Source organism: Tiliqua scincoides, chromosome 4, assembly GCF_035046505.1.
Source record: "Tiliqua scincoides isolate rTilSci1 chromosome 4, rTilSci1.hap2, whole genome shotgun sequence".
Classification (NCBI taxonomy): domain Eukaryota; kingdom Metazoa; phylum Chordata; class Lepidosauria; order Squamata; family Scincidae; genus Tiliqua; species Tiliqua scincoides.
In genome coordinates this window covers 10445174-10470766 of record NC_089824.1, presented here as the reverse complement: position 1 = coordinate 10470766, position 25593 = coordinate 10445174, and the positions used below count along the sequence as shown (strand labels likewise).

The 25593-nt window shown below is 45.2% G+C and overlaps 1 protein-coding gene across 1 annotated transcript in view; it reads left to right on the top strand.

Moving 5' to 3' along the window:
* Nucleotides 1–25593, top strand: part of TG (thyroglobulin) — a 165601-nt gene that overhangs the window by 1751 nt on the left and 138257 nt on the right. Inside the window, exons 3-14 of the mRNA XM_066623268.1 lie at nt 909–1003; nt 2071–2274; nt 2700–2859; nt 9057–9163; nt 10579–10722; nt 11549–11734; nt 12893–13936; nt 16182–16769; nt 19048–19281; nt 21556–21681; nt 23512–23589; nt 24710–24822. Of these exons, the coding sequence (XP_066479365.1) occupies nt 909–1003; nt 2071–2274; nt 2700–2859; nt 9057–9163; nt 10579–10722; nt 11549–11734; nt 12893–13936; nt 16182–16769; nt 19048–19281; nt 21556–21681; nt 23512–23589; nt 24710–24822 (3079 nt within the window). The remainder of the gene's footprint in view (nt 1–908; nt 1004–2070; nt 2275–2699; nt 2860–9056; nt 9164–10578; nt 10723–11548; nt 11735–12892; nt 13937–16181; nt 16770–19047; nt 19282–21555; nt 21682–23511; nt 23590–24709; nt 24823–25593) is intronic.

Here is a 25593-nt window from a genome sequence, read left to right as displayed (position 1 = left end):
GAAGGAGAACTTGACTGTACATCAGATGTGTGTCAAAGTCTTCACCGAAATGATTGGTTGTATAACCAGCCTGAGCAGGGGGCAGAATGTGAAGGTTCAGAGGCAGAGCCTCCAGGGATCTGGTGGGCCAGGGGTGGAGCCCAGCTGGAATATCTAGGACCACAGGTGGTCCCTGGCCAAGCTGTAGGTCTACTGACATTTCAGATCTCAGTGTTGATGACCTGAATGAATGGGTGTTTATTGGGCAGACCAAACATTGTAGGGACAGCCATCCAAGTAGGTGAAGGAGCAGGATGGAAGAAGCCTTGCCTTCATCCTCTTCTTCAGCTGAGGAGCTATGAAAAAAGACAGGTGGTTCCTCCAGATTGCAACTTGGCATTCCTGGGTGTGTTGCTTACACCTAATTCACACGTACAGCAGAATGAAGTGAGTGTAACCTAATCCTGAGCTTGTAGAGAGGACTGTAGCACTTTAAAAATGACTGTCCTATCTGTTGTGGGAGATGCTATTTTTGAATGTTCCTCCATGTTCCCCCCCTCCTCACACCTTCCCCAATACATTAGGGGGAAGCTATTTCCCCCCTTGCTGTGTTAATGTTCTAACAGAAAATTGTTTTCTTTACACACAAAAGAGCATTCAAAAATGTGGTCCCACCTGCAATCAGAAATGGTGCAATCCATTCTAGGACCTCAGACACTTCTACTGCTGCATACTATCAGGACTCACTCTCTTGGCCCTTGCCCCATTCACTCATAGGAGGTAGCTCTGCAAGGATTAATAGTGTCAGTTTTAAAGGTGTACAATAATGGCCTTCAGGGACATTTGCAGTGATACTGCTTAAGAACCTCTGGTTTATATCTCTGAGATACACACCTGATAATTCTGGAAATTTCTGTTTTGTCCCCTAGGAATGTACAGTGTGATAACAATCTTTCCTGCTGGTGTGTAGATGACAAAGGAGTTGAGGTACCCGGTAGCAAGCAGACTGGATCTGCCATAGCCTGTAAGTCCACCATTGTTGCACCTCGCGTTTAGGAGCATAAACCATTTTGGATGTTGGAAGCACATTTTTGTTTGTTACAGGTGGGACACTAAAGAGCATGGCACACTGACCCCTATGGTCTTCTCCTCTTTTGATGTCACTTCCAGCTTCTGGGAGACTCTTCTGGGTTCTGCAGCTCTGTTTCTAGGGCAATTGTCTATAGTCCATTCGCTCCAATATGTTACTACAGAAAAAGGAGCTGCAGAAGAACCCAGAAGAGTTTTTCAACTGCTGTGCTTTAAACCCGCTCGGCACGCCTGTAGACCTTCTGTGGCACACCAATGTGCCGTGGCATACCAGTTGAAAATCACTGACTTGGTGCTCAATCCGATCTGATTTTCCAGTGCTGGTGCAGCTGTGCCAATGGGGCATGCGCTGCATCCTGTGGTGGGGAGGCAGTCCCAGAGACCTTCTCAAGGTAAGGGACCATCTGTCCTCTAATTTCAGGGGTACATTGTGGCTGCACCAGTGCTGGAAAGTTGGATAGGATTGGGCCCTTAGAGCTCAGTTAGAAATGCCTCTGATCATGCAACATGCTGGCTGGGTTAAGAAGCACATTTTGAAACAATGACTTTCTTATATTTCACAGAAGGAGAGCAACTTGTCTTTATTCACCACATCTTTTCTAGTGGCCATTTGCTGGTGTCTCTTTTGTGTCTTTCTTAGATCATGAGCTTCTTGTTATTGTTGGAAAATGATATATAAATCTTTCACTTTAATAACTATAACAACATGATTTATCTGGTTAACCTGATTTATCTGTTGTTGTTTTTTTAATAAGAGCACAGATGGGAATATGTGAAACAGAGTGGAACCATGGTGGGAGTTGGGGGGGGGGGAGACTTATCTTTGAACTTAGTAGAACTTATCTACTTGATTACACCCTCACCCCCAAGTACTTGTAGAAGATGAAAGCTTCCATTGCACCACAAATCATCTCAAAGCACTTCAGTGTAAAGCTATCCTGGTGATGATTTCACAATGTGTTGAAACATCTCACTGTTTAACACTGCCTCTTCTTGCCATAGGCTTGTCCTTCTGCCAACTTCAAAAGCAGCGGATCCTGGTCAGTCGTTACATCAACAGCACCACCATTTCTTACCTCCCACAATGTCTGGATTCTGGTGACTTTGACCCAGTACAGTGTGACATGGGTCTTGGGCAGTGCTGGTGTGTGGATGCTGAAGGGATGGAAATTTATGGCACAAGGCAGAGAGGGAAGCCCGTGCAATGTAAGTCATGCTGTATATAAAGTGATTATAAATTTGAACCCATTTTAGCTGCAGTGACTTCCTTCTTTCATGGTTCTCCACACCCAAAAATTGGGAGTTGCCATTCTGTAAAGCAACTGTTACCCTGCACATGCCTGATCACATCTGATCTTGGAAACTAAGCAGGGTCAGGCCTGGTTAGTACTTGGATGGGAGACCACCTGGGCATACCAGGTGCTGTAGGCTTATACCATAGTCTTTTGAGACTGAAGGTTGCCAACCATTATTCTGTAAAGGGACTAGGAAGCTCTACAGGCATTTTCTCAGCATCTTTACAAAAACAACAATAGCACTATGCTACACTAGTTCTGAGACAGCGTGTCTGAAATCCTTGCAAGACCTGTGTGCGGTGATATCATCGCAAATGTTGTATGTTTACCTGTCAGGCCCTGGGAAATGTGAGGTTCGAGACCGTCGTATTCTGCATGGTGTTGGAGAAAAGAGCCCGCCGCAATGTTCCGCTGATGGGGAATTTCTGCCCATCCAGTGCAAGTTCGTCAACACGACCGACAGGATGGTTTTTGATCTTCTTCACAATTTTAACAGGTATGAGGTGCGCACTTTTATGAGTGGTGGCGGGTTGCTGCAATTTATTTGTGGGTGATTCCATTGAAAATAGACGGGGAAAGTCATGGAGCTTGAGAGAGCCTGAGTGCTTTTAAGGAGATGGTACGCTGTGCTTTGGGCATGGATGGGGAAAAGGCACAGTCCCCTTTTGGTCTGTTGGGCCATCTAATCCCAAGTACTAGTACTATTGGGTCTTGTTCTGACCTTGTTCTGAGTATGCCATTGTACAAATCAATGCTAAGGCTGCATCTGAGGTATTGGAATGCAGTTCTGGTTATATTGGCAACCTTCAGTCTCGAAAGACTATGGTATCGTGCTCTGAATGGTGGTTCTGGCACAGCGTCTAGTGTGGCTGAAAAGGCCAATCCGGGAGTGACAATCCCTTCCACACGAGGAGCAAGTGCAGTCTGTCCCTGGTCTGTCTCCCTGGCTATGGGCCTTGCTTCTTTGCCTCTTTGCCTCAGACTGTTGGCCAAGTGTCTCTTCAAAAGTTCTGGTTGCCACATCTCAAAAAGGTCATAGTAGAAATGGAAAATCTGCAGAAGAGAGTGATCAAGATGATTACTGGATTGGGGCACCTCCCTTATGAGGACAAGCTACAGTGTTTGGACTCTTCAGTCTAGAAAAAAAGGCGCCTGGGGGGTACATGATTGACATGTACAAAATTATGTTCTTTTCTCTCTCACACAGCATCAGAACCAGGAGAGTCAGAACAGACAAAAGAAATATTTCTTTACCCAGTGTGTAATTAGTCTGTGGAACTCCTTGCCACGGGATGTGGTGATGGCACCTTTAAAAGGACACTGGGCAGATTTCTAGAAGAAAAGTCCATCACAGGTTACGAGTTGTGATGGGTTTGTGCAACCTCCTGGTTTTAGAAATAGGCTACTCAGAAGGCCAGGTGCAAGGGAGTGTCAACAAGATGCAGGTATCATCTTGTGTGCTCCCTGAAGCATCAGGTGGGCCACTGTGATATACAGGAAGCTGAACTAGATGGGCCTTTGGTCTGATCCGGCAGGGTTCTTTTTATGTTCTTATGACCCAAAAAGGTACTTCTTAAGCATGGCACATCCTGAATCATTCTACACAGGCTAGTTATTCCTTAAGTGTTGCAAAGCGTGAGTATGCACTCTTACTTCAGAACAGTAATGGACCACAGCAATTTGGGGTAGGCAGAGTAGATCACACAAGACTGCAATCAACCCATCGCTGGCCTTAGTTGTCCACAAGCCTGATTGGATACAGGAACACGGTTCCCCAGTGCAGTTTCTGGATGGGCTCCCTGTTGTCACTTCTGATCCATAAGAAGGGGGGAGACTTCCTGCCTTGGAATTTTCAACTTAGCACTGGAGGATATGGTTATATATTGGTATAAATCATCTGTGGGTACAATGAGAATTCAGAATTAATTTATGCCACTAGAGGGCAGGAAAGTATTTAATGCCACAATGTCTGCTTGAATGAGACCTATTTCTCCAATCAGTGAATTCCAGTTGAGGCTGGGGGTGGGGGAGGGATAAATTTTCTGCTGTTCTTTTGGCAAATCTGTGCTTGCAACCAGTATGGTAAAACACTATATCTTAACGAGCTTAAATAATGAGTTTAAATAGTTGGCAAATAAAATCTTCCAGTGCATCAGCTGCAGTGTCCGGGAATATGATGATTGGAGCTGGTAAGCTCCAAGTTGCTTATGGGATAGTTCCCTAAAGTAAAAACAAAAACCATGGCATTTGGAGGAGGTTGCTAATGATTGATTAGTGATTCTGTGACCCAGATACTTATTTGCAAATGAGGAGGACCCTCAATAATTTGCTATGGGCAGAAGGGGTTGGGCAAAGGGAGGAAGCAAAACCACCCATTTCCATCATCACATAAGCCAGTTTGCTGCCAGGCCTGAATTGCAGGCAGCTTTCATGGCTATTGTGTTGTCCTTTGTATTAGATGCTGTACAGTGGCATACCAAGGCCAATTGGCACCTGGGTCCAATAAATTTTTGGCACCCCACCATGACAAAATTATTTTCAGTAATGAAGAATAATGAAGGCCAGAGAAGAAGTACAGACAGTGGACATTTTCTTTTATTGAACTTTGTTTATAGAAGTGTGCACCTCTTAACGACGGGGATACACTATCTGATCTCTGTTGTTATGCGATTAGGTCATTAAGTGAACATTCAGTCCAAACTATTGCCTTTTATTATGTGATTCTTTTTTTTGGTCCAATCATGTTTCCTGCTTAACTTTTCCACTGGGGGAACTGGGCTGGCATCAGGCCTTGAGGAGTTTGGAAAGCCTTACTTTGGCTTGTCTCATTTGCCTTGAAATAAATGTTCGTTTAAATCTGTTGAGTCGTGCTGGACTTCAGGAGTAGTAGTTTAAAGAGGCAGAAATCAGAGGCATGAGGGAGAAGCAGTCATTTCGTTTAGGCTGTTTGCCACCTTGCATGGACGTGTTGAAAGCAGTTAATGGGTGGAGATAATTCCCACAAGGAAGCTTAGCTGACACACATTCTTATGGCCTTGGAGGTTTCAAATGTTGTAACAGAACAAACCTATCAACACTCTTGGGGGGGGGCTGTTTTGTTGTCATGATGGATGACCTGCCAAAAATGTATCTTTCTCATCCTACAGCCGCCATCTGAGTTGCTAACAATGCTTCTGTGTGGCTGTGGTCCCACAAGGTGCCCAGAGCCTGAGAAATGCTTGCCGCGTGGATTGTCCGAATGAAATGGAGAAGGTCCACATTGGCACCTCAGCTTCTGGGGACAGTTGGCACCGCCTTAAACACTCTGTGCCCAACTGGAACAATTCACATAATGAGCGTGTTGAGGGCATGGGTGCAGAGACGCCACCAGGAGGATTTCCGGTGGCTGATTTGTGTTGACCCAGTTTAAGAATTGGCTCTTGGAGACAGCAAATTGCACGGTGGTTTTTCAAACGATAACTTTATTTTCAGACTAGAAGGAGGTTACTATTCCAAAAGATGTTACAGGTGTTGGAATCTTTGCCTTTGTTGAGATAAGGGCTCGAAGCTGACACGACTGTAGCCAGGATAGTGTCACTGGGTGCACTGCCTCTCCTGGAGTACTTATTCACCCCACCAGGGTTTGGGGTGAGGGGAATTGTCTCTATAATTTATGACGTGGCAGCCTCTTTTTAAAGAATGAGAGCTTATTTTAGGAACAGGAGCAATTGTAGGTTAAATATATATATATATGCAGCAACTGGTGCTCCCCCTAAAAGTGCAGTAGAGCCGGTGATGTTTTTGCAGGGGGAGTGCAGTAAGTACTGCAGTGCCTCAATGTGCCTTATAAGCACCATCAGAGCAATCCCGAACCGTGATGGCACAACATGTAGGAGCACTCCTGAGCATTGCCATAGTTGTCCAGAATGTCTTTGATGATGAGTGGGAGGGGCCACAGGCACATTGCAACATCTGCAGTACTTACCGCACCCCCTGGTAGCTACACCACTGAGTAGATCTCTAAACACAATCCACCAGACCTACGTTGTTTTCCTTTCTCCGGATTTCCCCTGGCTCAGGGTGGATTTTTCATAATCAGAATCGCCCCCAGTATTTGCAAAAGCCAAGACCTTTGTGTTAGCCATCATGATACCGAGTAGACAAGGGTATGTTAACTTAAAGTAACTTAAAGTGACTCAGGGCAGGGGCAAAAGCCGAGAGGAGGACTAGAAACGTTATCCACAATCCAGTTATCTGCTGTGCCCCCAGGCTTCATTCAGGCTTCAAGTGCCCCAGAGTTACTGCACATCCCCTATCAACTTTCTCATAGCCTGTTGTGTAAGTTCTGAAGAACTCAGTAATTTCTGCTTCCTGGATTTGAAACCCCACCTAGCAGCTGCCCCATCAAGTAAAGAAAACACGTCAGGTGGCTTCAGAAAAGGTCTACTTGCTTGTTTTGAAAGTTCTCAGTCCAGAGCACATCTGGTTTCTCCTAATTAGCTCCACAAGTATCTTGCCAGCTTCCTGAACTGGACTGTCTGTTTCTCCTACCCACTTTTCTCTCTAAACAGTCTGAGTTGGAACATGGACCCCTTCTTCAGGCGCATAACATTGAGATGAAGTCATGTCACCATCCTGAGATGCTCAAAATTGCTGTCATGTGTCATCATCAAGCTTCTGAACTGCCAAGCTCCAGGCTGTGTGGAATGCGGCTCAGAGCTGTGAGGCCACACTGCTGTGCAGCTTACAGGCAGGGGCAGTCCTGGCCCTGATGCTGCCCAAGGCCACAACTGCAAGCTGCTGCCCCCTGGCTGGGCTACCACCCCCTCCCCATTGGTTCAGTCTGCTGCCTCCCTTCTGGAGGCCTTTAGAGGGCTGGAGAGGCCACATGCAGCCTTCCTGAGCCTCTGAAGGCCTAATAAGGCCCTCAGTAGGCTGAAAAAATCACCTCCGGCTTCACAGAGAACTGGAAGTGATGTTTTTTAGATCACTGGGGGCCTTACAAGACCTTTGGAGGTTTGAGGAGGCTGTGCACGGCCTCTCTGGTCCTCTAAAAGCCTCCAGAAGGGAGGCAGCAGGTGGGACCGTGGCGAGGGGTGGCATGGTTGGGGGGCAGCAAGACTTGGGGGTGCTGCCCTCCCCCACACATGCCACCCAGGGTCAAGTGACCCCTGGACACACACCCCCGTACACCACTGCTAACAGCAAACCCTGCTGCTACCTTGTCACTACTGTTAAAGCATGACTCATGGCCAGGAGGGTGAAAGACAGAGACAAGTGAGCAAAGAAGCATGGAACACAGTCCCATAGCCCATTGATTGGGGTTGTGTGAATCTCAACACACCAACTTCTTTCTGGGATCTTTTTTTTCTGAAATTGCCAAGCATTTACGCTTATTTATTAACGTTTACGGCGTAAGTCACACAGCCACCAGCTTTTTGGTGTGCTTGGTGCATCAAACCAGCCTGCAGGTGTTCATGTTGTGATTGTCACTGTACCCTGGAAGATTAAGCAGCTTAATGCAAACCCCTTTCTGCCCTTTCTGCCACCTTTGAAGCAAGAGGTCACTGTGACTTGGTAAACTAGCCAAGTGGAGTATTAGTGGATACTAGCCAAGTATCATCCTCCTATACATTCCGGCTTACCCTCTTTGGTCATCTGAGTAGACTCTACTACAAGCAGGGATGGGCACTTGAGACTCACAGTCATGACTCAAGTCACCAACCCGTGCTTTTCACGAGTCGTGAAGACTCCAGTCATTTTGTGTCACTGACTTGGACTCACGACTCAGGATTTTTACCTGAAAAGAGTCATGACTCAAATTTGACTTGAGTCCTGTCTCACTATAGCATATGTGTACCTACTTCCTTTTTTACCATTGCTTCCACATTGCCCCAAAAGACCTCGTAGGCAATCTGGAAACCATCCTTCAGACCAGGGCTCCAGGAAGCAGGGGTGCGGGGTGGTGGAAGGGAGGAGGAAGGCTTAAGTTTTTTTGTTTTCAAATCAAGGACTTGATTGTTTCTCAAAATGTCTCAAGACGAGAGTCAATATGACTTGGAAATTTTCCACGAGTTGAGTTGTGACGGCAGGAGCTATGATCTGTGACTTGACTCGAGTAGTGGGGTTGCTGACTTGGGACTCGACTCCAGACTTGGCGCTGTGACTCCAGTTCATCCCTGCCTACAAGTGCTGCCTTTATTCATGTTGCAGGGATGGTGGTGTGAGGGCAAGCCTTGTCTGTAGTGGCACCACAATTATGGAATTCCCTACCCGGGGAATCAAGATCTATCCCCTCCCTCATGGTTTTTCAGTGAGGGCTCAAAACATTTCTGCTTCTTCTGGTGTTTGGTGTATTGGGATGATGTCTGCCTTCTGTACCTCTGTAATAGTGTTTTGGTTCTGCTGCCTCTCTCTGGACCAAACAGTTGCCACCCCCCCCAGAGATTTATAATTTTTATTAATGGTTTTACTTATTGTTTTTATACAATTGTACATTTTATTACGGAACTTTGTAAGCCGCCTTGGGCATTGTTTCGGCATGAGAAAGGCAGGATATAAATTTTTAAAATAAATAAATGCTGCACATGTACAAGTTCTTCTATACACATGTACAAATACACTTCTCTTAAGTTATGTATTGTTAGAGCATAGCTGGTCACAATGGGTCACAGTCAGTACTGTACTCCTTAATGAACTGATTTTCCTTTATAGATTTCCAAAACTGTTCCTGACATTTAGTTCCTTCAGAAGGTCTTTTCCAGAGGTCTCTGGGTACTGTTACTGTGCTGACAGTCTAGGGCGCGAAATAGAGGAGACAGGTTGGTGTCGATCAAATCCCGGGGGATCTATCCTAAGGCTGGCTATATATGTGGGTTTAGAAGAGCATATAGAATTTTGTTTTGCAGAACTTAGAATGAGAGCCTGCTGCAGGTACCTTATAAAAACTGTTAAAGAATTATTGTATGCATTTTCAAGTCTAAACATGCCAGGTGTTTGAGGTGAGACACGGCCCCTTTTCTCCCTCACATTGGAGGAATGCTATTCCTGGGAAGCCCTTGCTTTATTCCTGTGCAAATGTATGCAGGTTCAAGACTCATCTGATTAATCTGAAAAGCTCTGTGAACCAGGTAGTCAGTTTGGGAACTTGAAAGAAAAAGAATTAACAGTTTAAAAAAAATCAAATCTGCTCTCTGATTAATTGGAGCAGCTTTTTAATCCAGTAAAACTTTTAATCCATCTTGACTAAACATTGCCATTTTAATGATCACCATAACAATGTTAACAAATGGTATTAATAGTTTGCCAATTATAATACATTGCTTTTTGCTAGCTGGGATGATACCTAGAAATCTGTGGTATTCATTCATGGCAACAACTGTTTTTACCTCTTTTGTTCATTCATAAGAATGCCTCACAGAGGGGAAAATGGGGAAGGAGAGAAGCATAACAACTATTGTTGAAAGGAGCCCCTTTGTGAAACAGCTCTGAGAGAGCTGAAAGGCTAAGCCCTGAATAGCAGATCAGCTACTATTTAGGACAACAGTTCCGAAATGAATATCTCTGTGCTATTCTTAAAAGGAATTCTCAGTTGTGTTTTTGATATGGCCTTTCAAAATAAAAATTCGCACCATATTTGAAACAGTACGACTTCCTTTTTTTTCAAAATTGCGAGACAAACGTTTGCGTTTCAAAATCAACATTTTTGTGGTTGCAAAACTCAAATCTTACCCTGGAGATTTTGACACCACAGGCCCCCCTCCCCCCCAATACATCAGTTACAAAAAACGAAAAAAAAAAAATTCAAGATGTTTGTCTCAGAAATTATGTTTGAAACTGTCTGTCTTACGATTCCATAGATGCTTTTGAAATGTATGAATATGGATTTTATATTTTATTATTAATTATTATTAACAGTATTTATATACCGCTTTTCAACTAAAAGTTCACAAAGCGGTTTACAGAGAAAAATCAAACAACTAGTGGCTCCCTGTCCCAAAAGGGCTCACAATCTAAAAAGATGCAAAAGAATACCAGCAGACAGCCACTAGAACAGACAGTGCTGGGGTGAGGTGGGCCAGTTACTCTCCCTCTGCTAAAAAAAGATGAGCACCCACTTGAAAAAGTGCCTCTTACCCAATCAGCAGGGGTAAGACAGATTACAGTTCAGATCAAGGGGGAAAAAATGGCTCAAGCTTTATAGGACCCTTTGCTGAAATGCTCTCTTCTTTCTCAGGTCTGGAAATGTTGCTTGAGAACGTCTATGATACAGTTTTTGCGTTGCAAGAGCCCGCTCGCACCTTTACCGACACCACCATGTATCGAATCCTCCAGAGGCGTTTTCTGGGAATACAGCTGGCTCTGTCTGGCAGGTTCAGATGTATGTAGCATAAAGCCAAAGGCTTAGAAAACATTGTAACCCTTTAGGGTACCTGTAGGATACAATGGGTCTTGGACCATGGTCACTGGTTGCACGTGCATTACTCTTGGACCACCACAACAGTGCACAGGCCTCAGGAACTGATGGCCTCATCAGGGTTAATTCCAAATTTATGCTGGGCCCCAAGGTCAGTAGATGGACCCATTGCCCCAACCAGGTAACCATTCACCCTTTGCAAAGAACAACCCGGAAGAACAGACACTACATGAGAGAATTATCAGCTTCCTTAACCCATCCCTTCCAGGGAAAGGGGACATTATTTGAAGGGCCTTTAAATTCTGGATCCAGCTCTAGGCCTGACCACTGCAGCACCACCATGGCTGGTGGCCAGAAGATGGTACTGAAGCTTCTAACCCAGCAGGGTTCAGGTGACCAAAAGAGCCAGAAGAATATTATTTCTATAAATGAGATATTAATAGTAACAAGTGCCAGATGTCAAATATGGCTGGCGTGAACATCATTACCTGGAAGACAAAACTACAAAAAGAGGGCTGTATTGGGGTACAACCAGAATTGACATGTCTGCCTGAATGGCCGTTCCGCTACTATGGCACAAAAATCATGCTGGCAAGTCCTACTCTACTGAGTTCTAATGTAAATGACTAGCCCTAGGAAATGGCCTTTATTTCTATTGAATGATGCTTGGCTCAGACCACATTCCATGCCATCCCACACATGCATGGTGGTAGACAATGACAGAAGTGAACAAACACCTTTCCCAGGACCTCAGTGTTTTCCTTGTTGACTGCATACGTTTTTCTTGCAGGCCCCTCCAAATGCGAAATGGAGAGATCCACTGCCATTCATTTCAAGCACCATTATAAACCTTCCTGTGATGATACTGGAGCCTACAAGGCAACACAATGCCAGCTGGATGGGCAGTGTTGGTGTGTGGACACCAAGGGACAGGAGCTTGTTGGAACAAGGAGGCGAGAGCAGCTTCCATCCTGTGGTATGTATAATTGGAGGCTTGGAATGGATCTGTTGAGAAAAGGGCTACACTCCAGTACAGATCTTCTATCAGAAGATAAGGAATCTGGAAAAATGATAGACAGCCATCTCAAGGCTCACTTACACTTCTTATAACTATCTGTTCAGCCTCCAGATGACTAAGGGTGCAATCCTAACCTCTTATGTCAGTGCTTTCAAGCAGTGGCATAGCAGTGCAGATGGGACATGTGCTGCATCCTGCAGTTGGGTGTCACTCACGGAGGCCTCCTCAAAGTAAGGGAATGTTTGTTCCTTCACCTCAGAGTTGCATTGCCCTTATGTCAGTGCTGGAAAGCCCTGACATAAGGGGTTAGGATTGTGCCCTAAGACTCTGGCACTGCCTCTGGAGTCTATAGAGCAATGGGCCTTATTTGTTTTTGTTAGAATGAAACAACAATGATAACTTTTCAGTTGTATGCCTTGGGTGCTGGTGCCATGTTGTGGCACTAGTCTGGGCCCTTCCCTGCATCTCCCATGATGCTCCCTGCAAGGGTGATCCTGGCCCCTGTACTACCCAGGGGTGAGCCTGGAAATGCCCCCACGCCGAAGGAAATGCTGCCTCCCACCAGTTGTGTCCTGAGGTTTTTGGAGGGCCAGAAAGGCTATGACAATCAGCCTCTTTGGCCCTTGGAAGAAAGGTACTTCTGATTTCTTCTGAAAGATGTGTTGGACATTACTGGCACCAATCCTGAAAGTTCTGGGGTGACTTGATCAAGTAGGCCGCTGTCAGTCCTGATCAGCCACGCCCCTACACCTTAAGAACATTAGAAGAGTCCTGCTGGATCAAGCCAAAGGCCCATCTAGTCCATCCTCCTGTATCTCCCAGTGGCCCACCAGACGCCTCAGGGAGTCTACAGACAACAAGAGACCTGCATCCTGGTGCCTTCCCTCACAGTCTTGTTCTTGTACCTGTAAATTAGGACTGATATGTGATTTTTTTCCCCCTCATGCTTTCCTTCTGCTTAATTCACCTGTCTTAATCTGTTTAAACATTTTTTTAAATGTATGCCTATTTTTATGTAACATATTCCCTGTGTTTTGAACTGGAAAAGCTATTTTTTTTTTTTTTAAAGGTAATTCAGTTTGAATAATTACTAGATTTATTTTATCTTCTGCCTAGGTGAGGAACACGCTTGTGTCTCTGAGCGACAACGGTCACTCTCCAGACTTTTTCATGGTCCCGTTGGACACTTTAGCCGGCACAGTTTATTCTCTGCTTCCCAGCAGATGCAGAAAACAGCCAGATTCTCAAATCCTTGTTCTCCTTCATTTAAAGAACTCTTTGTGGATTCTGATGTGCTGTCTCCCATCCTAGAAAAAGCAAGTTCTTCTTACCGACTTACACTTGAATCCATCCTTGGTGAAGCTATTGGAGGGATGTTTGCTTCAAGAGAACTCGCCCGTATTGCCCTTCAGTTCACCAGCAACCCCAAACAGTTCCAAGAGAATCTTTTTGGGGGGAAGTTCCTGAAGAATTTAATCCAGTTTAACTTCACAGGAGCCTTGGGTGCTAACAGCAAGTTTAATTTGAATCGGTATTCCCAGCAGGTAGGGTTGAGTGGTGGATTTGCTGAACTGGCCCAGCAGCTCTCGTCGGACATCCCAGAGAAGTTCAACCTGAGCCAGCCTATTGAGGACAGTTTTGGTCGCAACGTCAATTTACAGGACAACCAGAACACGATCAGATTTCTTGCTTCAATCCTTGAAATGCCAGAGTTTTTCACTTTTCTGGGATCAGTGATTTCTGTCCCTGAAAGTTTCTCTGAAGATTTAAGTGATGTCGCAAGGATAGTATTGAAATCCAAAGACTGCCAGGAGCAGGACAGAGATTTTTTTGTCCCATCATGTACCAAAGATGGGAGGTACCAGGAAATACAGTGTTATGCAGGGGATTGCTGGTGCGTGGACCGGAGAGGTAAAGAAATCCCTGGATCCAGAGTACACAGCGCCCGGCCGAGGTGTCCCACAGTGTGTGAAAAGCAACGGGAAAGTCTGCAGCGGTTGAAAAGGAGCCAGCCTGCAGGTTCTGAGCTGTTTGTTCCCTCGTGTACCCAGGAAGGAAAATTCTTGCCAGTTCAATGCCATGGAATAAATTGTTTCTGTGTCAATTTGGAAGGCAGGGCTATTCCTGGAATAAATGCCAATCTTGAACAGCCTGTACAATGTAAGTTATATATATATTTTAAATTTTGGTTTATGATTTTGAAATTCCTGTTTCTTCTTTTGTGAGATGTCTTTAATGTTGAATGATGGTAATGGAGAGGGTCTATTGCTCAGTGGCAATAAGTTTATAAATAAATATGTTTTCTGTGCAGAAGGTCCCAGGTTCAATTCCTGGCATCTGCAGGTAAATCTGGGAAAGAATTCCTGCCTAAAATCTTGGAGAGCAGCAGCTGGTCAGTATATACCAGTGATTCTCACACATTTAGCACCGGGAGCTAAATGTCAGAATCTGTCAGGACCCACTGGAAGTGATGTCATGACAGGAAGTGACATCACCAAGCAGGAACATTCTTAACAATCCTAGGCTGCAATCCTACCCTGGAGTAAGTCCCATTTACTATCATTGTTAAAAGCATATACATAGGAACCGGCTGTATCCCTGCATGTGCCTGATCTTGTCTGATCTTGGAAGCTAAACAGAGTCAGGCCTGGTTAGTATTTGGATGGGAGACCGCATGGGAATACCAGGTGCTGTAGGCTTATACCATAGTCTTTCGAGACTGAAGGTTGCCAACCAGGAACCTGTTAAAAGAACAGATCTGTAACATTTCCCCAAATGCAGTCACATACCATGGGAGCATCAAGTCTAACCTATTAAAAATAAAATACTGAAATGAATGGGGACCCACCTGAAATTGGCTCGTGACCCTCCTAGTGGATCCTGATACATAGTTCGAGAAACACTGGTATAGACCATACTGAGTTGTATGACCCAATGGTCTGGTTCAGTACAAGTCAGGTTCATACATTCATGTATATTGGACTGGTTGTTTGGGTCTGATAAATGCCAAGTTCAGAAAACCTTTATCCATAAATCATATTTTTCGTAGCTATCAGAAGGGATACTTGCAGTATATAGCCAGGCTCCTGGCTCTTGGGCTCAATTCATTTATGTGCTTAGTCAATCTTTGGAATGTCAAGCCCAGAAGCACTACCTAGTGACTCCACCCTGGTGTGAATGCCAACAGCTTTGGATGCAATGTACGCTGACAAAAGATGCTACTGTAAATATACCGTTATGGACACAATCCTAACCCCTTATGTCAGTGCTTTCCAGCACTGACATAAGGGTAGTGCAGCTCAGAGGTAAGGGAACAAACATTTCCTTACGTTGAGGAGGCCTCTGTGAGTGACACCCAACTACAGGATGCAGCACATGTCCCATTGGCACCGCTATGTCAGTGCTGGAAAGCACTGACATAAGGGGTTAGGATTGCGTCCTAAATGGAATAACTTGTCGTAATTGTACGATTTGGGTCATTGAGTTTGAGAAAAAGTTTCTTTAGACACCTTTTCAGAAATAGAGTAATCACTTTAAAGCAGGACTGTTGGTTGATTTTATTTATATAAACATGTATGCTAGTGATACTTATTTTGAAGAAAATGGCACTTTTTTCTTTGTAGCTGATGTACACACGTGTCATGCCAGTAATAATTTTAGAAGAGGTATTCCATCTGGAGTGACAGATGGGAAAAGCCTCTTCCCAGCTGGTGTCTACTGCCCAGAGTTTTTGACAGAACTTTATATAAAAACAAAAGTTTGAATTAAGAAGAAATCTACTGTCCAGTTAATCCAGACCACTTCTTTTAGTCAACCCAAAGGTTTTAATGGATTAATCAATGGGCGGCCCAATTCTAACTGGGATTGTGCTGTCCATGGTGACAGTGGAACACAGTTGCGTTGTCGTACATGGCCATATGGTAGTGTGCACCGTGCATCACTGACAATCATTTTGGGGCCAGTGCTGCAAATGGCAACTATGCTGGAGGCCCACTGTTGCTGCCAGCTACATCTGGCAGTGAAGATAAGTCAGCAGGGGCAGGGGGCAGCTGGGTTGGGTGGGACAGGTTAGGGAGGGGGAGGAACGGGGCAGTTTCTGGGCAGGGAGGGATGGGAGGGAGGCAGAGGGAGGGGTGAATCTCAGTGGCACTGCAGTGCGCAAGTTCCCTTTCTGTTTTCCTTACTTGTGCCAGCAAAAGAACTGGGCAGCAGAGGGTTGCCTCCAGGTAAGGGAATGAAAATTCCCTTACCTCGAACGGAGTTCTGCGACTGCCCCTCATCTAGGATACAGTAGGTGCTCCACTGGTGTGGCTGCATAACAGGGAACGATTTAGTTAGAATTGGGCCCTAAATATTTCAGCTATACTTTGAAATCTTGTCTTATGTGTGCTTTCTTCTCCTTTAGGTCCAAGTGGCTGCCAACTGGCAGGTGGCCAGGCATTTTTAAGAACTGTGCAGGAACTACTATTGGACCCTACTTCCCTGCCTCAGCTCTCCAGCGTTTACATCCCACAGTGCAGCCTTGATGGTCAGTGGAGGCAGGTCCAATGCAATGGTCCCCCTGAACAAGCTTTTGAATGGTACCAAAGGTGGATCACCCACAACAATAATGGCAATACTCTTCCCTTCACAAGTATTATGAACATACTCCTTGACTATAAAGAGAGATCTCAGCAAAGCTTTGAAGTCTTCATCAAAATCCTTTATGAAGCTGGCCACCAGAATATCTTCCCAGAGTTCTCCAAGTACCATTCTTTTGATTCTGTTCCTCAAGATGTGCTGGTGGGAAACACCACAGTAGGTTCTCAAGAGAACATTTTACTGGAGCCATTCACTTTCTGGCAGCTTCTTCATGGACGCCTCATCCATTACCCAGGATCTTATGGTGATTTCAGTGCTCCACTAAGACATTTTGACCTTCGCAATTGTTGGTGTGTAGATGAAAAGGGACAAATCCAAGGAAGTGAAGCAGATGTGAACAAGGTTCCAGACTGTAAGTAATTCACCCCTGTCATTTGATCTTATACTTGACACTGAACTGTGTTGTATATTTTTATGGGATCCAGCACCACTAGACATATCCTTGCTGGAGTGTGTTGTTTTCATGTTAAAATTAAAGTCTTAAGAATTAGGTACTCACTGGAGTAGGCCTCAAGCAATTCAAGAAGTTGAGGAGGCTCAGCTTTCTCATGATGGAGAGAAGAAAGAAAGGGTTAGAACACTTAAATCTGAGAGGAGGAGGTGCCAACAGTGGATGAACAGACATGTCCCCAGGAGCTCCTGGGAGACAGTTTGTTTTCCCCCAAATACTGCAGGTCTGAAGAGAACCTGAAGATCTTTGTTAGGAGAGTCAAGATCTTCATCGGTGTAGGTATATGGGAAACTGAAAGCCTGACCGAGAGGGGCTTTCTTCTCAGAGGAATCTAACCATTTGTGACAGTATTGGGAGAGCTGCAGTGATCTGCAATCAAGCTGCTGGCTGTGTGCTGAGATGCCATATGGAGGGGGGAAAAAAGCGTGAAGTGTAAAGTTTAAGCTGGAAATTTAAGATAAGCAAGTGTTAATATTGTCTGTGGCTCTGATTGACTGATTTGGTTAAAAGCCCTGGATATATTGGAGGCGTTAACGAGAGACTTTTTAAGGAGGTTGAAAGTGCTCTTTTTCTCTGTCGTGGAATAAATTGGTGGTGGATTATAATTACAACTATAACTTTGCTCCCAGTGTGGAAGGGATTGTCACTCCCGAATCGGCCTTTTCAGCCACACTAGATGCTGTTCCAAAACCACCTTTCAGAGCGCGATACCATAGTCTTTCGAGACTGAAGGTTGCCAACATTATTATATAACTTGGGTGTGAACTAAAATCCAGAATTATTCTTGGACATAATAGTATGATTAATTAGTAATGGTATATGGTATTTAGCACTCCTAAATGTATGTTATATGTTTGTATGTTTGTGTGTCTGTGACCACTGGAAACTGCTGACACACTGCTCTGACACCATACATGTGGCTGCTGGGTCCCAAGGGCTACACATCAGAATGATGCTGAGTTACAAAGTCTCCAACTTCCCTGTGAGCACAAAAACTAATGTTATCAGAACAGTGGGGATAAAAGGGAATAGGTAGAATAGAATGAGAAATTTGAGTCAAGCAGATTTTCATTCATTCATTCATTCATTCATTCATTCATTCATTCATTCATTTACTTTCTTAGGACCCAGTCCTATCCAATTTCCAGCCCTGGTACACCTGTGCTAATGGGGCGTGCAGTGCATCCTGCAGTTGGGGGGGGGCAGTCATGGAGGCCTCCGCAAAGTATGGGAATATTTATTCCCTTACTTCAGAGCTGCATTGCACCTGCATCGGTGCCACCCCTCTGGTGGTGGCACTCATAAGAAGACCTTCTCTGATGACCTAAGGGTATGAACCAGATTGTATGGAAGTAGGCGGTTTCATTCCTTTGTTGTTCTGTGGCTTTACTCTGCCTTGAGTTCTACTCCTCTGAATTCCAGTTTAATTAGAAGAGCGTCTAAAATTAATTCTGAACATGCACATGAAGAGCCCTACAGGATCAGACCAAAAGATGCATCGGCAGTTGGGCTTCTCACAGAGGCCAACCACATTCCTCTGGGAAGCTTTTTTTTTTTAAAAAAAATATATTTTATTTATTCATTACAGATACAGGAAAGGAAATAGGTTTAACTTTCGGTAGGGTACAGCACAGATTACACATAAGGTTTGGCCCCAGATTCCAACATACATCATTCAGTTAACACAGGAAAAAACACAATAATCATCAATACAAAGGTTCGCATATTTATCAATATAAAAAATTGATTTTTACGAAACACGAAATTTTATCTAACTAAATTTATCTACCCAGTCATAAAAAAACTTCCAATATTTTCTTACTCTATCTAAATCTCTCTCTTTCATTCTTTCTGTTAAAACTTCCATTTCTGCTACTTCATAGATTTTATCTATTAAATCTTCTTTAGTTGGCACATCTATGGATTTCCATTTTTGCTCAAACAATATTCTTGCCGCTGTAACAATATGTACAATAAGGTGTTTCTTAGGTTGGTCTCCTCTGGGAAGCTTTTGAACAAGGCATGATGGCCAATAGTAGATGCGCACACACAAGTGTATTTTGGGAACAGTGGGAAAAGAAGGAAACATGGGAGAAAATTGGAAATGTTCCTAGCAGAGAAGTGCTGATTTTGTCCAAAGTGCAAAAGGCTATTGAATACACCTCTCCTCTCCCTGCAGGTCCTAGACCATGTGATGCTGCCAAACAAGAAGCCATGCAGTTTGCCAAGGAAGTTGAACAACTCACCAGGGCATCAAACACCTCCCACTTTCCCTTTGGACAGAGTTTTCTGTTGGCCAAAGGAGTCCTGTTGACGGATGATGAACTCCTGAGTTTTTCTCAGCTGGGGACCACATTGTCAGAAAAGCTGCTAACCGGCAGCACCTATGCCATCCAGTTGGCTGCACAATCAAGTATGTTTGCGAGGAGGACAGTTTCTGTTCATCTGGTGAAACAGAGTGGTTATCAGAACAATCAACTTTGGTGGGCTCTTTGATGAAATAACGGAAAGGAACGTATGTGTCGGGCATAGTCTTAAAGGAATTGGTTCTGTCTTCCCCACAGTTCACTGGGGCTTTCCATGATGGGCGGAAAATATGGGGGATGCTCAGATGAGGCTCTTGATCAAATGTTTCTACTGCAGGGTCTGGGATTTCCCTTGTATCATTCGCTGATGAACCCTTGGCCTCAGGGCAACGGTCTCTGGCAACCCTTGGTCTCTGGCAGCGAGACTGCTGGTATTTCTCATTGACAGAGGCACAACTCTTTCTGCGCCCCTCATTCCTTGGGAAGCGGCTGTGGGGAGGGAGACATTTTCAGTGGAGAAGCAGGGTGGAGCATGTATGCTTCAATCTTTTCCTGCCTGAAGCTTTTCTTCTGCAATTTCTCCTGTCCCCACAAGTCATCTCTCTGCTCTACACTGCTCTACACATACTGAACCACTGGAATGGCCTTTCCCCAACCACCCTGTACGTGTGCGTGCGTGCACGTAATGAATTCATTAGTTCTTGCCACCTGTCCCATGAAGTCCTGTGTTGTCTCCAAAGCCACAAGTGCTATCAAGACCTGTCCTCTGAGCCAGAAGACACGGCAGGAATGGTGCTTGTGTTGAGAGTGAATGCAGTGATTAAACAAGCTCCTCCCCTCAGCATGACCTTGGTCAGTGGTGGGTCAGCACATTCTCCCACCTCATCATAAGAACATAAGAACAGCCCCACTGGATCAGGCCATAGGCCCATCTAGTCCAGCTTCCTGTATCTCACAGCGGCCCACCAAATGCCCCGAGGAGCACACCAGATAACAAGAGACCTGCATCCTGGTGCCCTCCCTTGCATCTGGCATTCTGACATAACCCATTTCTAAAATCAGGAGGTTGCACATGCACATCATGACTTGTAACCCGTAATGGATTTTTCCTCCAGAAACTTGTCCAATCCCCTTTTAAAGGCATCCAGGCCAGTCGCCATCACCACATCCTGTGGCAAAGAGTTCCACAGACCAACCACACGCTGAGTAAAGAAATATTTTCTTTTGTCTGTTTTAACTCTCCCAACACTCAATTTTAGTGGATGTCCCCTGGTTCTGGTGTTATGTGAGAGTGTAAAGAGCATCTCCCTATCCACTCTGTCCATCCCCTGCATAATTTTGTATGCCTCAATCATGTCCCCCCTCAGGCATCTCTATTCTAGGCTGAAAAGGCCCAAACGCCGTAGCCATTCCTCATAAGGAAGGTGCCGCAGCCCCGTAATCATCTTAGTCGCTCTCTTTTGCACCTTTTCCATTTCCACTATGTCTTTTTTGAGATGCGGCAACCAGAACTGTACACAATACTCCAGGTGTGGCCTTACCATAGATTTGTACAACGGCATTATGATATTAGCCGTTTTATTCTCAATACCTTTCCTAATGATCTCAAGCATAGAATTGGCCTGTGCCAATAGGATGTGGTGAAGCTTCTGCTACCCCAGGATGTAGCTAAAGGGGGTACAAAGCACTAAGTATTGCGTACGCCTCTGTTTTGCTTCCTCCGCCTGGAATGGCTCCGAAGGGGAGGGGAAGGGGCCCCTTGAACACTGCGGCGAGGCTCCCTGCAAAACTTAGTGCTTTGCACTCCTTCTAGCTATGCCACTGAGTGCTTTGCACTCCTTCTAGCTATGCCACTGCAGGTGGTGTAGTGCTATTCCGGGGACGGGGGACGGGGGAGAGACAGCCACAAGGATTAAAACTAAGGCAGATCTGAGCTTCAGTTTGTGGATGGAACTTGGGGTAGCATAAAGAGGGGGGATCAAAACAATTGGGCCCTAAATCTGTTTTCTTTGCTGCCTGCTTCAAGGCGGCACTCATTCCAGCCAGCTGGTGACAGCTATCTTTATGCCCCAGAATGCCTCCCCATGCCTCCCCATGCCTCCCCATGACTCACAGTAGGGAGTGAGTGTACCCACCCACAAAAATTGGAGCAAAAGGGGGGGCCCGTTTGCACCAAATTTCAAGGGGCAATTGAGCCAGCTCTAGAAGAAAATCCATGCTTGCATGTAACATGTAGTCTGGCCTTGAACTCCTTGAAGGAAATGCAAGTCGCAACTGTGGTATATCGTTCGCAGCTCTTTATGAAGCCTGCAGGAAGGTAGTTCATTTGTCTACATTTCTACGCCTAATGCTTTGCTTTGGTTGTGTGTCCTTTTTTTCAGCTTTGCGTTTCTACTGGCAGAATCTTTTGGCATCCCGTGATTCTGCAGGCTTGGCATTCCAACCTTACATCCCCCAGTGTGATGGGCTGGGGTACTGGGACCCTGTCCAGTGTTACGGAAGTTCAGGTGAGAGCAGGGCCACTGAGAGCTGCCACTGGGCCTGGGGCAAGATGCTTGATTGGCCCCTCCCGTTCTAAATTTTCCAACAAACCAGATTTTGCTACAGTTTCAAATAAGTTTTTTAATTGATGGTTTTAACTTGGCATGAGCAAGATTGAAACTAAATGAAAATATTTATCAGAATGGGATAATTTCCTTCCTTTGAGTAGTACTACTGAATTTCTTTTTGTCAACTTCAGCAAAGTTCTACTCATTTTCTCCCCTTCAGAGCTTCCCCAGGACTCCTAATGCCTTACAAGGCATTATAAACATCACTTCTGGTTTCACGGAGAAACTGGAAGTGATTTTTTTTTTTTCAGCTCTAGGACTCAGTCCAAACCCAGCAGAGGCTGCAGACTGGTCTCAAAGGACCAGTCCAGAGGTGAGTCCACTGAGTCCACTGCTGGTCTCAAAGGACCCTCCAGAGGTGGGGGGTGCAGACTTGAATCCGTAGATAGGGAATCTGTGAATATTGCCCCCTCTGTCTTATATCCATCAGGTGAGGAGATGACCTTTCCCTCTAGGCTTTTGCATAATTAACAGCTAATATGGTTTTACTGACCACATAGTAGCTAAAAAGTGCCTTTTCAAGTGAGCATTGATGGTCTTTGGTAGCTGGTGGCTACTAGTTAGTGTAACTCCTCTTGTGCTCAGGATGTGGGCTGACGGTTGCAATATACATGTACTCAGTAAAGGAGACTTCATTCTGAATTTGGAGTGTTCATCTAATCCAGGGGTGTCCAAAGTTTTTGGCAGGAGAGCCACATCAGCTCTCTGACACTGTGTCGGGGGCCGGGGGAAAAAAGAATTAATTTACATTTAAAATTTGAATAAGTTTACATAAATGAATATATTAAAGATGAACTTAGACGAATGAATGAAGGTCTTGCAATAGCTCAATGCCTATAAAAGGCCTTGCACAAAGCAAGCCTGGCCTTTGCTGCCGCTGCTGCATCACAGACATGAAAAAGCAAGCAGTGGAGGAAGCTCTCATCCCACAGCTCACATGAGAGGTCAAACAGTCACCCTCACGCTGAGAGAAGTTGCGTCAGGCCAGTGCAGGCTTCAATAAATCTCCGGAGGACCAGAGGCTCATTGGAGACTGGGGGCTCCCTGAGGGCCGCATTGAGAGGCCTCGAGGGCTGCAAGTGGCCCCCGGGCCGGGGTTTGGGCACCCCTGATCTAATCGTATCTGCTCAGCATATACGTTTGTAAACAGTCATTGCATCAACCACACCACCAACACGAAAGAAGATATCCTGTCAAAACCTGTCTGTGGAACCTCCTTCCACTTGAGTGGTCATGAGTTGTTGTTGGCAACCTTCAGTCTCGAAAGACTATAATAATAATAATAAACTTTATTTATATCCCGCCCTTCTCCCTAAAGGGACCCAGGGTCCCTTTAAAAAAGACTATGGTATCGCGCTCTGAAAGGTGGTTCTGGCACAGCGTCTAGTGTGGCTGAAAAGGCCAATTCGGGAGTGACAATCCCTTCCACACTGGGAGCAAGTGCAGTCTGTCCCTGGTCTGTCTCCCTGGCTATGGGCCTTCCTTCTTTGCCTCTTTGCCTCAGTTTGTTGGCCAAGTGTCTCTTCAAACTGGGAAAGGCCATGCTGCACAGCCTGCCTCCAAGTGGGCCGCTCAGAGGCCAGGGTTTCCCACCTGTTGAGGTCTCCATCTCCCAATTGTTGGGAAAGCTGTGCTGCCTTAGCAAGGTCTGGTTCTTCTGTAGAACATCTCCTGGCAAAGGGCTGCCCATTTCTGCAAGTCTTCCATATGCCTTTTCTTGCATTCCAGGGCACTGTTGGTGTGTAGATGGGAGAGGACGGTACATATCCAATTCTCTGGTGACCCGCTCAGCTCAGCTGCCCCAGTGTGAGTTACTTTTCCTCGTCTGTTAATAAGCAGTGCAGACCAGGTCAGGTGACTAGCATAAGGCTTATTAAAAATAAAGTCTGTTACAAAATGGCCTAGAACTAGGATAAGTCAGGAACTGCTTTCTCCCATGCAAATCATCCTGGGAACTCTTTTCCACTGCAGAGGTTCTATTCTGTGTTTCCTGCTGCTGGAGGTGCATGAAGTGTGCAGGAGACATGGGGCCCTACCCAATCACATGGAAGAACCTTAGCATAGACAGCTGCATTTGTGTAGCATCCTTTTCACACCTTTCCCTGAACACAAAGAGTTCTGGAGCTCGGTTAGGGGGTTTGATCTTGCTTCCTCCATTGATGCAGTGGTGGTGAGGAAGTGGGGCTATTATGACCCAGGGGGTGGTCTGAGGGCATGCAATGAAGAGACCTGGCTGAAACTCAGCAGGTCTAGGTCTGTGCTTAGATGGGCAAGTGGCATCTAACTGTTAAGTTCTATCATGGAAGGAAGGTGGGAAACAGATGAACCACTTTGGCACTACTTGTGAAAGGCAAGTAGTGTGTATGAGTGTGTATTATGTTTTACCTGTGGCTCTTCCATCCAGAAGAGAGATTTTTCCCTCTTCCTGTTATATACTGCTATTGGGCTTGGTTGGGAGCCCTTGGGCCCTGCCGGTTGGGCAGGGGGAAGGGGAAAAAAGGCATTAATCAGTGAAGTTGTGTGCCATGCTTGGCCTGCGCATGGCTTTGAATTCTTCAGAAACCTACTTGATGCCATTTTGTTTCTTGGGCAGCTCCGTGAAAGAGTTTGTAACCTCTTCTTTGCTCTCCAAGCCAAGTTTCATTGAAGATTTCTAGGACACATCCACCCTTGGCTAACTCATTTAAAGACACTGAAATTATTCTGGCGATGGACTTAGTCCATGACCCCTTCACCCAGGCTAGGCAAGAGATTGCCACCATTCTTTGATGATTTTAACTGGATGCAGTCCTAGGCATGTTCAGTAGCTTGGCTTTTCTAATACCTAGAACTATTGGGTGGACAGCACAGGGGAATAGATGACTGGGTCAGTAAGGCACTAACTGTCTGGGATTTGCATACTAAGGAAGTTTCTGGTTTCAAACAGGTCAGACATCATGTCAGCGCTCTCAAACAAACACATTGATTTCCAGCTGGAGAAGGACTGGATCGAAACAAAATGCTACTTCAGCAGACCTGTTTGCTCCCTCCTGCCAAAAGGCAAGCTGTTTAGTATTGAAACAGATTTGGATTATTAAACTGTAATCCAAACTGTCCATTTGCAGTCTGAATTTCAGAACATTCAAATTTTTCTGGATTAAAAAAAAACAACGCATTCTGCCATTCATGGTCCAAAGATGAAACATGAGAATACGGCAATCTGGGACAGAATCCAGGTGTTGGCTGTGCAGCAATATGGCATACTGGGCCATGGTAATCCTGAACAGCTGGCAGATATGCCCTAAGTCTCAAGGATGTTGGGGTTGCAGTTCATTCATCTGCATCATTCCCACAGCACATTTCCAAAAGTATTATGGGAACATTTACAGGAATACCCCAATTGGGGGGGGGGGGGGAATGTGACCAGACTAGAAACAGAGGCTGATTCAGGTGATTCACTAAATCATGATTGACATGTTTGTGAATGAGCCATAGTGAGCCTTGGTCTCATGTACACTCCCTCGCCCCTTTTCTTTGGTGTGCAAGGAAAGGCAATTCAAAGGTTCAACTTGTGGTGTGCTCAAGACTGAGTTTCCCTGGCGTCCAAACTCAGGCAATGTGAATTCTTGATTCTACATCTGGTCAGTTAACAAACCAGGGTCTGAAATCCTGATTTGTCTAAATTACTCACAGTCTGAGTAAACCCCACAATATTGTCCTTGGCTCCCAAACGTAGCATCACCATGTGGAAAATGGTTCTGTCAATCTGAACAAATGCCCCACTGCTTTCTAGATCATGCCTTTCTCAATAGCAGCCCTGGAGAAAGCCAA